General features: G+C 41.7%; 2 protein-coding genes across 5 annotated transcripts in view; one reads left to right on the top strand and one right to left on the bottom strand.

Annotated features, from left to right (window-relative positions):
• The window catches only part of PISD (phosphatidylserine decarboxylase), a 31,350-nt gene that overhangs the window by 2,155 nt on the left and 12,495 nt on the right, over positions 1–16,700 (top strand). The window contains exons 2-3 of the mRNA XM_067307230.1: positions 1,510–1,604; positions 8,018–8,193. Of these exons, the coding sequence (XP_067163331.1) occupies positions 1,510–1,604; positions 8,018–8,193 (271 nt within the window). The remainder of the gene's footprint in view (positions 1–1,509; positions 1,605–8,017; positions 8,194–16,700) is intronic.
• SFI1 (SFI1 centrin binding protein) overlaps positions 271–16,700 on the bottom strand; it is a 60,503-nt gene continuing 44,073 nt past the window's right edge. Inside the window, exons 32-34 of one of the 4 annotated variants that reach the window (XR_010885948.1) lie at positions 9,018–9,129; positions 4,624–4,675; positions 271–882 (exon numbers count right to left, since the gene is read on the bottom strand). The gene's annotated coding sequence lies outside the window, so the exon portion shown is untranslated. Of the gene's footprint in view, positions 883–4,179; positions 4,676–8,652; positions 9,130–16,700 lie in introns of those variants that run through there. The other 3 variants (XR_010885949.1, XR_010885947.1, XM_067307217.1) reach the window with 3 other exon arrangements.

Raw genomic sequence — 16,700 nt, 5'->3', positions numbered from 1 at the left:
TGAGTGGGTTGCACAAAGACCTGCCAGACCTTGTTGCTCCCAAGGTAGTGAGCTCATTTGTGTGAGAACACTGCCCCTCTCCTGGCGCGGTTTGGATCTGTGAACCTGTCTAACAGCAGTCCGCGGTGGTGTCGTGCCATCTTCGTACTTGTCTAAACAGGTTTATTTACAAACTTTGAACAGGAATCATTCTTCTACAATCAGATGAATCCTTTTCAGATTTATTAGAAACATGAAATGTTTTATATTAAATATATCAAAAATCCTGGTTGAAGGTTTTTCCAATGTTGGACAGTTATGAGCTTTATTTGTTGTATTTTCAGAGTGGCAGAACCACTGACATTACAATTCACCAGTGTAAAAAAGTGGTAAGACAAGTTTCAGAGCCCTAAAGAAGAGCTTCTGTGCCTGGCAGCTTTTTTAGTGTTCCAGCTATACCAGAAAAGATACAGATTGTATGAAGAAGTATTATAATTTATGTACCCACCTCCCCACCAAGGTGGTAAGGAAAGAGATACATGAACACCATTCATGAGTATCTCTTAAAACAGTAGCTGTTGAAGGAACTTCCTAAATGACATTTGTGTGGCAGCCTGGCAGAGAAGAAATAATCCCAAGTGCTAAATGATGTCGTTACAAAATTGACCACTACGTTTGCAAGCAGACTTTGTTTTGATGAGGATGACTGAACTCGCCTTTGTCCACTAGAAGCATTATATTTGGAGGGAGGCGAATACATATTAGCCATGTTGTTGCAGAAGATAACGTTGATGTTTGTGCTACGTGACTTCTCTATAAGTAAAGAAATCTTGCCTTAAACATTCTCATTTATCCCAGCAAAATGCCAGTAATGTGCTTGCCTTAGAAGACGTTATTCGCATGCTGTTGGATAAAAATTGGTTTGTGTTAAATTGGAGGTAGCTCTAGAGAATAGTAACTCTCATCAGCTCTAGAGTCACTTATTAAAAAAAAAAAAAAAAGTAACAGATTATCAAACATGTAGGCCTGAGCAGTCTATGAAATGGAAGAAGATAGTAGCTTGCTTCACCCCCCCCCCTTTTTTTTTTTGTAAGACTCAGGTTGTATTCACAATCATAACTATATCAGAACTTATAACAGCCCAAGATATGGTACATGATGACATCAATATACAGTACCAAAAGGGACGTTGTTGAGATCAGCACACACACAATATCATCTAAGTATCACTGATCTGATAGAATTAACTTCAAGAGGAACATGCGTCCGTATTTTGATGAGAAAAGGAAAAGATAAAATGGATGCAACACTAAATAAATCCAGTATTTGCAGGAGTAATTGAATTGACAGATTTCAGAATAGACTAGATGGGAAAGATTCTGTAGGAATTTTATGACTCTTTAAGGAGACTTTTCCCTCTATGTTAATCAGCTGCTGAATATAAGATTATCTCACTATGTTGAACTGTTTAGATTTGCATTATGAAATGTCTGTACTTAGGCAACCATTTCTTGTGTGTTATATTTGCAGTTTGCTGACTAGCTGTAACTTCCTTTTACCTGGGAACCTGTGTATTAGAACTCAAGTTCTGTGGAAACAGCCGCCTTGTAGGAACTTTTTCAGCGGTAAGTGAAGAAAGGCTCTTGCCTATCCAGTGTTTTTAAATTAAGGGTTGCAGGAAATCTGTAAATGCAATAGCTCAAAATTAAGCAAATTGACGGTCACATATGGGCAAATATGAAATCCTTGAGATTAAAGGAGATGGAGTTGGGAGTCTAGAGACCTATTCAATTCCTGGCATTTCCATAGACATGTGCTTGCAAATGGTGCTTTACTCCTTTGGTGTTTTGTTTTCTAGACAGTAAAAGAACTGTATTTATCTATCTCATAAGATTCCTTATGAGATGTTATTTATTGTCTCTCAACTATTCTGGAATATATGAATAGCAAATGTTGTAGCAGCAACAACAAAACTTAAGAGAAATTATTTGCTCAAACAACAGGAGTATTTAAGAGAAATAGCTCCCCTAACGATGACTAAAGGCTTCCTCCTCCTTCCTTTTGAAGTGCCACCTATTCCACGATGATTTTATAGATATGGGGAGTCTTGCAGACAAACAAATGTGGACAGCAGTTTAGGAGTTGCAGTATCCAGAGCAGTCCTTGTTCTTGGCTAAAACTGGAAAGGCAGAGCCAATCTCATCCAGGGGAATGTCAGCCCCCAAAGTAGGAATACCTCTGGTGGGGCTTAACAGGACATGCACTTGTTTATCTTCTGAGTTTTCTTCCTCATTATCTTTGTTTCCTCTCACTCTGTATTGTAGCTGTGTGTGTCTCTATCACAAAAAATCCCGTGGCTTGCTTTGTTGTATTGAGATCCACCACCTTAATGGTCTGTCTTAATGTGTCCCCTTTGAGGATATTTGCCTTTTTTTTAAGCCTTTGACGCTCATCCTTTTCACTGGGATTATCACTTCTGAGGAAACCTGTCTAGCAGGCCCAGCAGAAGAGGAGCTAGGATAATGAAGTCATGGCTGCTGCATTCATTCTCTCTCTCGCACGCGCGCTCTCTCTCTCTCCCTCTCTCTTTTTCTTGGTAAGGGAAATTTATATTGGGGTCTATTTCTATCTTCCTTGGTAATACATGGTTTTTGACAAGTGTGCTATTTAAATAACTTAATATGTACAAACATTACAAGAGCCAAGCAGCTCCACATCCTTCAGATATGCCTCTTGGCATGTAAATACAATACAAATGCACCTTTCTTGTATCACGTTCATGTCAGCACACCGGTGAAGCAAGTTTTCCTTGCAGGCATTTTTGTTAAACTCTTAATAACATACTGTAAACTAGAAGTTAGTCATGTCACAACTGTGTCACTTTCGAGGTAAGCTGTATGCAAAATGAGCAATTTCCCTATACTACCTAGTTTCAACAGCTGGAGAAAGCAGAATATTATGTAAACCAAATTTAATCAGAAGGACTGTGATCTCAGGGCTTAGAGCAATCCTAGTAACAGGTGCTAGAGAAAAAAGAACTTTGTGGGGAAGAACATATATATTGCAGCCCCTATACCTGTAGTTTTTAAACTTTTCTAAACCCCATAAAATTTTTCTAGTAAATATGATCTCAGTATAGCAAGTTAAAGCCCATTGACCATGGGTTTCATTTCCTTAATTACTTTCTGCAGATCATATAGTTGTCCAAAGAGCCTATGGCTGAAAAGTCTCTCTGCTTTAGAGACGCAATACATTTAGCGGATATATTCATGTTAGGACAGGTTTTATATAAAAAACACTTCAGTGGACTGGCTGTGCTGAGCCAACGTTCCAGGTACTTTACACACACGTTACATCAGTCATTTAGAAACTTGTCACCCAAGCTCTTTTTCTGTCCTTGAGGGTATGTGTGTTCATATCGAGCACACTTAATAATTTTTGCTCCCATACCTGGACTTGCCTTTCAAAACCAGTTTGTGAGCTATGCAGGAGGCTGAGTCAGATTGTTAAGAGGTTTCTGCACTATATCTTGAGCAGTGTTCAAAATGGAAATTTTTAAGTCCCATTTCTATTCTAGATATTCACAGAAGGGAAAAGGTATGTGTTAGTATTTGCATTTGATGTGCCAGTACAGCCTATAGAGTTATATGCCATAATGTACTGTTTTAGCCCTGGGAGAATGTATGTCAGGATCTGTCATTGGCAGTGTTTTTCATCAATTGTTTTACTTTCCTAATGGTCAGGAGACATCACAGTAATGAAGTCAATATAATGCTAAAATAAACTATCACAGCAACTCTAAAACAGCATGTACTGTCAAACTGAACTCCCTTCAGAAAATATTACCCTTCAATCTTACAGTTATGACACTGTTGCGTAATGCAGCTTCCTTGCTTATGACCACAAAGTCACAGGGTTTTTGCTTTCTAGACTCCTTACCTTCCTGTCCTGTTGGGTTGTTGAAGCACAAAGGAATTTCGCAAATCAAACATCGTGCTAGGGGCTAAATCCTTCATAAAGCATAGGATCCTCTTGATGCCAATGTCTTTGCTCTAAACCACATCATCTTTTTAACTTATAAAAATTGGTTTTACAGATGTTCTAAGGAGTTTTCAGAGGACCACTACTAAGAATGTCTTATTTTCTACAAACAGTAAATCTCAGAGTATGTCTTTTGATAATCACTATACAGTTGGGCAAAATCATGAAGTCACTTTTATGTCAGTAAATTGAAATGGGCTGGATAACAAGAGTCTTTTACATAAATTTAATGGTTTATCACATTCTGCAACTTTTTTTTTTTATGTTTTGTTGCTCTTGAATATTCATAGCAGGTGGGCATGGCCAAGGCCAGCCAGGCACGCTTGTCTCTGGCTCTTTCTGGACAAATGGTTTGAAGGTGGTGTGAAGAAGTTCACGTGGACATTGTCTGAGAGACTTTTGTCATAGCATAGCCATGCATAATGAGCCTGATAGCTAAAATGCTATCTGTTATCAACACGAAAAGTGATGAAATAATGTTGTGTGTTAGGCTCTGAAGTGACTGATTCAGTAGGGAGACTTCAAGCTTAATACATAATGGATACTGAGGAAACAACAGAATGTAACAATAGATGGGAATTTTGAAAATTTTGACTGTATTACCTGATTCACCAGGAGACATCTGTGGAATTCAGACTTCAGCAGTGTAATAGGCCTGTAAGAAAGGAAAGGTCTGAATATCCTCATATGTTTCTATCTGTACCTGTAATTTTAATAAATCAGGAAATCATAGTAGTATTCCATGAAATGTTTAAGACTTGCCGGTGTGCTTAAAATGATGCTTGTACTTGGAGTTATTCTAGTTGGGCAGTGCTGTGGAAAGTGAATATTACTGTTTGGTTTTTTAATAAATATTTGTTGGTAAAGTTCCAACAAATGTGTGTCATGTCAATATAAAAACTGCCTACAGTTTTCAGAAAACAAACTAATTGTTATATCAACTTATATTTTGTTTAGTTATATACTGCCCAATAACATAATAATCAAATCTCTGTACAGATGAGATTTTTTTACAGTTAAGTCTTTTTACAGTAGCCCAAAGAGTCTGTTTCTGGTTATTTTATAAAACTGAATTAATTAGTAATACCAATTTATAAAACCTAGTATAGTTACCAATATTGGTATGCAGAAAAGGATTTGGATAATGAAATTATTCAAAGGCAAATGTCCTTTCTCTGACTACTGAATAAACAATAATCCAATATTCATGTGTCTGAGTTACTGTTTTACTGTGCAACCGACACATTAATTCCCCAGAAGGATTGATAAATAATTGACTGATAATTAACATTGTAATTATTTGTAATCTGATTCTGATTTAGATTTAAATTTAGAAGATTTGCAAAGGGTGTCATTAGGAGGAGAAAATAACTCTCCTTTAGTTTTATCTCAACCTCTCTGTTATCTCAACAGCTGCTGTTAAGAATTTGTATCCTTTTCTAGAAGACATCCTTAATTTGGTCGGAGTAACAAAGCAGTATTTGCGCTGTTCCATCTCACTGAGTAGACTGGAGCAGGCCTCAGTTTATGCAGTTTGCTTTAATGTTTCTGAGGGAATGAGTCTTTTTCACTTGCTGCAAAGAAGGTAACTTGTACTTTTTGTTTGCGGAATATACTTGAAGGTTAAGGGAGATCCAAAACAGGTTTGCCTTATCTGTAAGGAGTTCAAATTTACAGTTCAAAGTCTATAAAGATGTTGTTAGTATGTTAAAAGTCCCAAGTGTTTTCCTCCTGTCCTGGACTTGTTCCTACTGGCTCATCTGCCAAGACATGAGCTTTCCTCACACTCTCATGCTGCTGGCCAGAGCTGCAGAAATCTTCCCAACATCAAAGAACACAATGTTCAGTTGAAATCTCTAAACAGTGCCAGCTGCCTGAACATGATATTGTTGCCAAAATCAGTAAATAATCCTTTTGTCTTGGATTTTGAAAACTTGTGTGAATTTCATTTATGTCTGAAAGGTGGGGAGTTTTATTTAGGCACAAAAAAAGCTTAGCAATAGCATGTTGAATGTCTTTGCTGATGATCGTGTTTTGGATACCTGTTACAGAAGTGCTGTTGCACTAGTGCTGGAGATGGGGAAAAAACAACTCTTCACATCAGTTATCGACAGATTAAATTGTATGTGTTTGCTGTGCCTTGTGGAACACAAAATGGTTCTCTTGCACAGAGAGAAATGTTCGCATAGGTGCAATCAGTAAAGGCTCTCGAAGTGGAAACCTCCTCTCTCTGGTTACAAACCAAAAAGAGCTGTTTGCACTGAGGCATTTTGGTTTGGGAATTTGCTAAGCTCTGGTGAAACTGCAGAGCCGCTTTGCTGACTTTGGACCAAAGATTTGGTGGGAAGGGAGCTCAAGGCTTTAGGGCTAAAGAGTATTGTTTGTCTCCGTACAGACATTTCTGTTGCAATAGTGATGCAGCTGTCTATGCATACCCCAGTTGAAAGGTTACAGAGTCTTTGTAAATTTAAAATAAATAAAACAGGCTTACTTTATAAAAATTTAGTTGTTCTAAATTATCCCTGTCTGTTATTGAGAGTTGTTCTTTAGGTAGAGTATTTTCCAAAATCTAATGGTAATTTTAGTTGCTGCCTTGTATTTTCCAAAAAATAAAATTCCTTTTCCCAGTGAGAATAAAGCTGTTTTCACATAACACACTATACTTTATGATGAATTTTAAGGCATATAAATCAAAGTATGTTTTAAAGTGCATGTATAGGAAAGAAATGAGCAAAAATAGTATTTTGATAAAACAAAAGATGACCAAGAATTACTTTTATTGGGCATCTTTTTTTGCAGCATTATGGAGGAAGAATACCTGAATGCACCTGATCACTCTATTACTTAGAATTAAATTGCGAAGCAATTATTTGGTAAGATTCCCAAACAGTTGTTCATTGTGTTTACACATGCCTAGAAATAGATTTGGTATTGTACAAATTAAGTAGGTTCATTTTTGTCGTTGTTAAGGTGTTCTTTTGTTGTCAAGTCCTAAGCTGGACATTGACAGAAGGAGATGTTGTCCATTGTTTTTCATTCCGGATCATTTGTGTTAATGATTGCTGCGGAAATGACACCAATTAGTGTCCGCAATGAACTCCTTCGGGCAGCATTTTCTCTAGTGACTTACGTAGTGATTTACGTTCATTGCTGAGAGCCTTGAGATTGACTGTGATGCAGATAGAAGAAACACATTCTGTACTTATGCAACTCATTAAACCTGAACGTATTTGTCTTCTCTGAAGATTTTGGAAGGAAGATGCTTTCCACTGTGATTGCCCTTTGAGCTGACCTGTTGCTTAGTAACAGTACAGCATACATGCATCTCCCATACCATATGTAAAGCTTGTGTTAAGCAAGAGGAGCTTGGTAATGCTCAATAAGCAATAGGTGCAATAATAGTTATATATTTTTTTCCATATAATGACCTGTACTACAGCAGAAATGTGTCTCCATCCTGTTTACCAAACCTGTACTAAAGCAGGTAATTTTTTCCTTTCCTCTTCTAGTTAGCTGTAGAATTTGGGGATTCCCCAACTATAATGAAAGCTATACAGATTGAGAAGCATGACACTATACAGTGCTTCAGTTGTTTCCCATAAACTGATTATTCCATGCAGTAGCAATGTAGAAAAATCTCGTAGTTGGAAAGTATGATAGAAATCCGGAGGCAAATATGAGAGCTATGAAACCCAGCCCTGTGGTGCATTCAGGCAGCTCGTTTGTATGTTGTCTGGAGGGAAGAATGTTGGAGGGACGTGGGGGAAAGGGGGAAGAGGTTAAGAACACTTAAGGGTAGTTGGGGCTCATCAACTGAGCCTCAGTAGCTTGGTGAGCTGCAATAACTGGAGTACTTAGGAGCATATGCCCATACTTCTGCGTCACTGATCTCTGATAATGTTTTCATCATCTCGGCTGATGTCCTTTACCCCACATCATAGCTTTCTCTTTCCTGGGTATTTGTTTTGTTTCCTGAAGGTCTGTGTTTTTATTACAGACAAGAAAAAGCTTCATACTGCTCCAGTAAGGCAAGTCTTTCGTCTGCGCCCCTTCCATGTTCTGGTGGCTACAGGTGGGGGATATGCAGGGTACAGAAAATATGAAGATTACAAGTTGGAACAGCTGGAGAAGAGGGGCATAGAGGTGCCTGTCAAGCTTGCAAGCAAATGGGAGGTAAGAAACCTGCGATAGATTCTGCTTCTGGCACGTTTGATGCAAAACTAATTTGCTTTCATTCCAACAAGGAAAAATTTAGTTTGTGCTCTTCTGCCAATGCCTTTTCTGACAAAACATGGAACTAAAGTTTCTGTCTTTTAAATAACGATCTTTTCTGCTAAAGTCAATGTAATGATACATTAGAAACTGCTGGCATCTCCCCCATCTTTTAGTAAGGCTTGCGCATTTTTTTCTAATGCCTGTTAAATCAAAGGTAGAGGGGATAGGTAGTCAGGTGATTGTTCCTTGACTGTGTTCTGCATTTTGAATAAAAAGATGTTTGGTAGGCATAGAATGACTCAGGGTGGAAGTGATGTAGTCCAACTTCCTGCTCAAAGCAGGGCTAATGTTCAGTTCAGCCCGGGCTGCTCAGGGCTTTGTCCAGTTGGGCCTTGATAATCTCCAAAGACAGAGATTTCACAGCCTCTCTGGGCAGCCTGTTCTGATGCTTAATTATGCTCATAGTGAAAAATATTTTCCTTAGATCTAGTGAAACTCTCCTGTTTCAGTTTGACTCTTGTCTCCCTATCTCCCTCAGTAGAGAGCCTGGCTCTGTCTTGGGTATTTGAAGGCTGCTATTAGGTTCCCCTAAGCCATCTCAGGCTGAACAAGCCCAGTTCCCTTAGCCTCACAGGCTGCGTGCTCCAGCCCTCTGACCATCTTGGTGGCCCTTCACTGGACATGCTCAAGTTTTTCTTTCTTGACCTGAGGGGCCTAAAAACTGGACGCAGTATTGCAGATGTGGTCTAATGAGAGCAAAGTAAAGGGGAACAGTTACTTGCCTTGAGCTTCCCTTGGCTTCTGCTCCTGTTGCTACAGCCCCGGATGCTGCTGGCCTTCGTCGCTGCCATGGCACGCTGCTGACTCATTTTCAACCGCTGTCCACCAGCACCCCTAGAGACCATAAAGCATGCGTCCGTGCTTACTCTGAAGAAGCTGTGGCTTTGCTCAGTGCAGCACATGTTCTCATCTTCCCCACCTTGCATTGCAAGGTAGCAAATTGTTAAGCCTGTTATAAAGTTTACAGAATTAAATACGGAAATCAAAATAGACAAATAAATTTACAGAATTTGTTGATAATTCGGTATTGGTGTGAAATCAACATAAGACTACCAAGACTATCTTTAAGATCATTTAGCAGGAATTAGTAATTCAAGACTGAAATTACACATGATAGCATTCAGAAAAACATTCAGTGCTGAGTTTATTGTTCTAGTAGTTCTAGCTGTGGGTACAGTATGTGCTGTAATTGTAGGGGTTTTTTAATCTTCCCACTAACTGCTGAATCTATGCTACTTTTGGCAGTTTGCTTGCTTCCTTTATGCCTTCATGCCTTATACACTTGCAAGGAAGCCGAGACTGAATTAATATCTAATAATTAAAAACCTACCTGCGTGGTTTTTTTTTTTTTGTGTGTGTGTGTGTGAATATGTAGTGAGACTTTTTCCCTTAAGGTAACCCTTAAATCTGCAATGATTCTTGCTGATCCTGGGGGATTTTTGCCTTTTCTTTCTGGACTTCAACAAGTTTAGTACTTATTGTGGAATTGGACTACGCATATCAGATTCATGGGTCAAATGTTCACTGCAACACTGAAATGAGAAGTATTTCATGACTTCATAGAATTGCTGTATCTCCTTTGAAATGCTAAGTATATTGTACAGCTCTGTGTTAGACAGTTAAAAATAGATGTGATACTCTGCAGAACAGCCAGGTGAGTATCTGCTTCAGTGGCATTTCTGAAGGTGAGGAGTTAAAAATTACTAGGATTATGTAGGAGATGCTTCAGTGTGACCTTTAGCACCCCATTTCTTTGCATTCCTAAGCACTCTGCAAGTTTGTAGGTGTTTTTGGCCACAGGCCAATAAGGGGCTAGACTGGAATCCTTAAATTCATTTTCATTAGTGACCCAAATCGGATATGATACAGAGGGTCTGGATGCTCACAGCTTAGGCTGTGATAGCTCCTGAGGAATTTGTCTGAAAATCTGTTTTCTATATATTCTTCTCCCACTGAAGCTTATTTCAAGCAGGTTTTATGTCCTGATTTAAGGAAAAAAAAAAAAAAAAGTCTGGTAAGTGTCTGTGGAGTATTTATTCAGAAAGACAATGTCATATCAGTTTTGATACTTAAAAACAAATGTTTTTTATTATTGTTCATACTTTTAGGCATAAAATCAGACAAGTTTGCTTTCTCTCGTTATACTGGAATGCTGGTTTGTTATTATTTGGCGGTTAATATATTTTGAGCTACAAGGATTGCTTTTGAAGAAATAGCACTAAAGGATTTATTTTTGCAGCAGGAAATCTTGCAAAGAATTTCAGACTGATGAGCAGGGCTCCAAATGCAGCAGATACTAGTGCGAGATACTAACAAGTTTTCCTAGTCCCTTCCTGATATGCTTGAGTTCTGTTGAATGCTTTTGTGGGAGGGAAAGGAAGCTTGACAGTTAAGAGGAAAAAGAGAAACTGTGTTCAGGCATTGCAAGAGATATTTCAAACAATGAAGGATTCAAGAAAAATAAGAGCTGCATTGTTCCTTTTTATTGGAAAGCAGAGCGTCTTTTTTGCTGACCTATCATTTTCCATTATTCTCTGTTAGTGTTTTTGGCATCCCTGGAAGCGAAGTTAGGAGTGGAGAGGAGGAGGGTGTTGTCTAGAGCAGGAGAGTCCGCCTTTGCATAGGCAGAGACCAAGCGTGACTGCCTGGGCTTTGAGAGAGTGACACAGAGCGAGCAACTGCTGTGCTTGCCCTTGCTGCTGAGCCTGTTGCTACGAAGGTCTGATTTCACAGTACCAAGCTCGTGTTCATTTGAGAACACACACCATCTTCCACCTGACAGCTCCATGCACAGGGGAGATTCCCATGCTTCTGAACAAAAAACAGAGATAAAAACTATGTAACCATCATAATATTACGCAAGTAGAGAAGATCTCCCTATTGCAGAGGTACATATGGGGTACCATCATAGAAGTGTGCGTAGTTGGGACTGAATTAAAAAATGAGTATATTCCTATATGTATTTGTTTTGCTCAAACTTTATAAAAGAATGGGGAAAAAAATTGAATCTGGTTTAAGCCAAGCATTCTTTAATTTTTTATTTTTTTTAATAGCGAGAGAGAACTATGGTTTCTTTAGCATATACCATTAATTTTCTTAGAGACATTATGTAGCTAATAGCTTGAGCTGATTAATGCCTTAGGGTGTCTCGCACTGCAAATACCAGTGAGGATCAGCTTTCATTTAATTAGATGAGCTAAAGCAGAGGGCTTGGAGGAAGACAGGTAGATATTTATCAGGTGGATGGAAGACTAATGCTTACTGCTTCAAATCCTTGCTATCACAGAACATTTCCTGGCCCGGATCTACATGCATAGCGTGCTGTACATATGCTAACTAGAGGCATTTTCCCCTCTTCTCATCTGCCTGCTGGGGCAGTGGTGATAACGGATAGCATAATTTACTCAGGGAAACCTTGGCCAAAGAGTGAGTTTTGATGAACAGGGTGACCAGATGAACAGAGTTTCTCTGCTGTCCTTTTGCTTCCATAGTTTGTTCTGGTCTAATGAAGTGATTAAAAATACTGCTTTTGTGTAAGACTCTCCCCTATTGGAATAACAGCATCAAAAAAAGCACAGCAAATCTGTAAGAGAGGAGCTGAGCTATAGTGACTTCTGATGCAGATGACAAATAGCACACAGGTCTGTCCTGTTCCATTTGAGGGAGACAGCTCAATGTCACAGGGCACCATCTTTAAAACGGCTAAAGACAGTGGGGAAGTGCTTTAAAAGTACAGATTTAAGATCTCGCTTCTCAAAGGTAATGGGAACACAGTCTTTCCTGTTGATACTAAAAATGTTTGGATAACTGGAGTACTGAATGCTGTTTTGGCAGTACAATACATAAAGTGCTTTTGTCTTGGCCCAGAGGAGACGGACCTTTAGCACTGTGCTGTGGTAGGAGATACGAATCCAGTTCAGAAAAGACCCCAACATGGAAAAATCTGGTTTTTGTATCCAACCTGTTCCGCCTTGGGAGAATGAAATACAATCTCTGATTTGTTGGTCTCTTATGCTGCATACTTGCGGCTGTGTTCTGGTATTTTGACTTCCATTTGAACAAATAGGCAATTACAGGACGTATTCCTGGAAGAGCAGTTTAGTGCGCATGGCAAAGCTGATCAGAACATGCTGAAGTGGGTGAAATTTTAACACCAAAAAGTGAAGGGTGTGACAATGAGTTTGTAAATGCTTTTCTCAGCTGTCCTGGAAAACTGAACAACTGAGTAAAATTAATACTTTTTTTTACCAGTGAGATGGCTTCTTGACTTTATGAATCTGTCCAGTCTCCCACGGCTTCCTTTTCCTCTCTAAACAAACGCTTGCCGGCATTGTGGAGCGATTCGTCTGAGCCCTCTGCTCCCGCTGGAGCGCTGCAGGAGGCCGCAGCGCGCCGTGGCCGTGGCCGTGGCCGGGCCGCGCCGGGCCGGCTCCGGGAGACCCCGCGGCCTCGCAGCGCTCTTCCCCGGCGCCTCGGCCGGTGGCTCCCCGCGCAGCGGCCTCGCGGCGCCGCCTCCGCTCCCCTTCCTCGCTGCTCCTGCCCGGCTCCTCCTCCGAAGGGGCCGCTGCTCGGAGGCCGCCCCTGCCCGTCGGCGCTGCCCCCGCCGCGGCGCCAGTGGCTGCGAGGCGAGTCGGGGCGGGCCGCCGGGCGCGCCGCTTCCTTAAGGCCGGGAGCGGGCGGCCGGGCGGCGGCGGCGGGGAGCCCTTGCCGGAGGCGACCGGGCGGCGGCGGCGGCGGCGGGGTCCCCGTGCCGGAGGCGGGCGGGCGGCCGGGCGGTCGGCGGCGGGGAGCCCGTGCGGGGCCGAGCCCGCAGCACTGCGGCGCGGCCCGGCGGGGCGGGCGGCCTCGGCGCTCCCGGGAGGTAGGTGGGCGGCGGCGGAGCCGGCGGCGCGGCGGGGGCAGAGGGGTGGCCGTGGGGAGCCCCGGGGGGGGGTGTCGCCCCCGCGCGTCCGTCCACGTGCCCGGAGGCCGCTCCCGAGGGCGGCTCGGCATCGCCTTTCGGCCCGCGGACGCCGGTGCCGCTGAGCGGCGGGGGAGCGCGCGCAGGCTTCCAGGCGCTGACGTGCGAGGTCCGATTACCAAAGGGCGATTAATCGCCGCGCTCCGGCTTCGCGGAAGCCTCAGGAGAGCTGTTCCAAAGTCTCCACTCGCTCACCACTAATCTCGGAGCAGATTTAAAGCAAGTGAGGCGGCGGGGGCGGCATTACCGCTGTTAACCCCCCCCGCGCCGCCGCGGCAGGGCTAGCGCCTTTACACCCCCAATAAACGCCTCTATAAAGCAGGGAATTTGCTTTACGAATATCTCAAAGGTTTTTCTTTTCTGAAAGCATATGGAGCAGAAGCTGTGACTACAAAAGTAGATACTAAAACAGAAGGGTGTATTTTAAGGGTCAGAAATTTTCATGTCACTTTGAAAAAGTAAATAAAACTTTTTTTTTCTTCCTGGCTTCACAGGAGACATCTTCGAGACTATCCACTACCTTCTATGGCTAGCTTAAAATACCACCTTTTTTTCCTCTGTATAGGGAATGCAACTAAAACAGCAATGTAAAATCATGGGGAAAAATAATCAAAACTTCTTGCTTAATAAATCAAGGAAAATTGTAGAAAGGCTTCTTCATACTAAAAGTAAAGAATTTTAGGAATTAAAGATGGATAAAGCAGGACCTAGTACATTTCATGAGCCGGGGCCCATCAGTGCGCAGCAAGCGGTACAGCAAGCGGTGCAGCTGGCCTGCTCTTCCCATGCTTGCTGGAAGTGACTCAAAACTCACGTGACGTTTGCAGACGCCGAGTCTGCACTCAGGTTTCCCCAGCAGCCTGAAAGCAGTTTTGTTTTGCTCTTAGAGTTCAGGAGCTGCTGGCTGGGTCCAGAGCACTTAGCGTTTCTCTTGCTGGGCTGACTCACGAGGAGGTCGGATGGGAGCAGGGATTACGTGTGTCTGAAATTAAACAGATGCCACTGGGAAAAGAATGGCACCGTTAACGAACGGTGCCGTATGTCACTCAGTACCTCTCCTGTTAGCTGGAAAGCTACTCCCAATGTCATATTTGGATGCGTTTAGTGCATCTTTTAAACAGTTGCAGTTACCAAATGTATAAAGTGTGGCTGGAAGATTTATGCACTCGGACTAGAGGATTCCAAGCCTAACAATTCACACTTATGATTTCAAACGTGAGTTTCAATTTTAAGTACGGTTGTGTTTAAACCACTTATCCTTGCAAGTGCCTTGGCTTGCTGTTTTTGAAATCCTGAGGGAAGGGCTTGAACCAGTAATGAGAAGACAAGTAATTAGATGTGGTCACTGGATTTGACACTTATTTGAGCTGACAGAGCAGAATGGTGTTGCGTAGCTGGCAGATTAGCAGTTCATTATTAGATAATAATTCTTTAGGGATTTATACCTCATGGTCACTGCTTCCTTTATTTACTTAACATGGATTCTGGATGAGTTCAGGCAGATTGGGGAGTTTGGTACTGATGTGCAAGCTAATACTTAACCAACACCCATAATGTTCTTGTCTAAGCTAATAAAACAGGCTTTGTGGCATTGCCTGGATCCCGAGAAGTCCAGCCACTGAGAAGCCATTGTACGAGTTCCCGTTTTGAATTGGTTAATCACCAATTCAGGTCTCTTTCCTTGTTCTTCTGAAAGTAGGTAAACTCAGGGTGGATATTTCATTTTGCCCTTCTTACACTGCGGAACTGTAAGCTGCTGCTGGTGCAGCCACGACAGGAATGGCAACTTGCCATGTATGTTTATATGTCAGCGTTTAAGCAGGACTCAGGTATTTGCATCTTGGTGAATGTAATTAGGTTAGTAGAACAGAACGGAAGAGAAACATTGGTCTTCTTACTTGAACTGAGTTTCTGAAGAAGTGGAGAAAGAGGACTTGTAATGCCAACGTTTCTCTCTTCCCAGAGAGGAATCTCTCTTGCTCCAAAATTTTTTGTTTTGAACTGAAGGGTGACCGTCCCCACTGTGTTTTGCTTCTCCATCTGCCTTATTTTAATTCACAGCAATATCCCCATTGGACAGCAGAATGTTTCAGTGTCCATTCGTGTTTAGGCAGCAGATTAGCTGTTTAATATGCCCCATACTTTCCTAGAACCAGGCATGCTTGATCTAGGATATAACAATTTCTTGAACATATTTGGGGGGGATCAGACTGAATTTTTACTGAAAGAGCGTGTGGGTTTGCCTCCCTCCCGTATGCTTAAGAGAAGAGTACTGAAGAAAAGGCAGCTAAGACTTTTGTTTGCTGTCTTTCTGCAGAGCCATGCGTATGCGAAGGGGGGTGAAGGAGGAGATGACAGGCAGCGCAGGGAGGGAGCCGGTGCCGCGGAGGCTGCGGAGCCGCGGGCTTTCCCGGCCTGCGAAGGGCAGGCTGCCGCTGGGGCCGGCTGTCTGCTCCCGCCTGGCTCACCGGCGCTGAACCAAATCTTTCTTTTCAGTTTTGTGAGCCAGCCCCGCATGTTCAGTATGGTGTGTCTGGCTAACTTAATGATTTTCATCTTAGTCCGATGAAATGCCTTTTAAAAGGATGTTGTCAATTTAGCTTCAGTTTCTATTTAAAATCTAGTATTTAATGGTGGTGATTTCTAGTGCTCCTGGCAAGTGGCTCCTCTGTGTTCCTCACTGCTTTTTGAATTTTGCTGGGATTTTGTGTAACTGTTTTCATTTTACTGTACAGATGGTTTCCTTTTTTGTGTGTGTAGGTGTTTCTTGTGCCAGCCAAAGAAAGAGTGAAGAATATTTGAAATAGGAAAACAAAAAACTTGGCAGGGGGCTCAGAGAAGGAGGAGTATGTTTTGTGTGCTTGTTAACTGATCTTAAGTTTACTATCTTTCAATTTACTGTGGTTTTTTTTAAATATAATCGTTAAAATTCAGCTTAAACAACAACTTAAACACAGATCTTGGAACTGCCTGCAATATAGAATACCATATAAGAATATTTTTCCCAAGGGAAAAAAAAAATACTTTCATGCAGGGACTCCAGAGGTGTTTCTAGGGAACATCTGGAATATTTGGAGTTGAAGGCCAATCATAATACATGACTCTTGCTAGAATATATTCCCTTCAAGGTCTACTTGAGATGGGATGTCATTTGCTATTTAATTTTAGATTTTCCTGCTGGCCCTCCCACTTCTTCTCCTGCCTTATCCCTAATAAAATACAACCCTTTCCTCCACCAGTGCTCTTTCTGATCCACTCTATAAGGCTTACAGCTTTCACAGTGTGTAGAGAGTTTTAGAAACAAGACTTTTTTTTAATAACCCCCCACACACAGATTTTAACAGAAAACATAAGTGAATTGAATAGTCACTAAAGAGTTAGCCCCTAAACTGTTCTGTTCTGGGTGTTTGATTTAATCCTGAGGTGCACTGTGGTTAGCTTGCTT

The sequence above is a fragment of the Apteryx mantelli genome, chromosome 17 (genome assembly GCF_036417845.1).
Source record: "Apteryx mantelli isolate bAptMan1 chromosome 17, bAptMan1.hap1, whole genome shotgun sequence".
In the NCBI taxonomy this organism is placed as follows: Eukaryota; Metazoa; Chordata; class Aves; order Apterygiformes; family Apterygidae; genus Apteryx; species Apteryx mantelli.
Note: the sequence above shows the minus strand (reverse complement) of the source record. Positions and strands in the feature narration are given on the sequence as shown.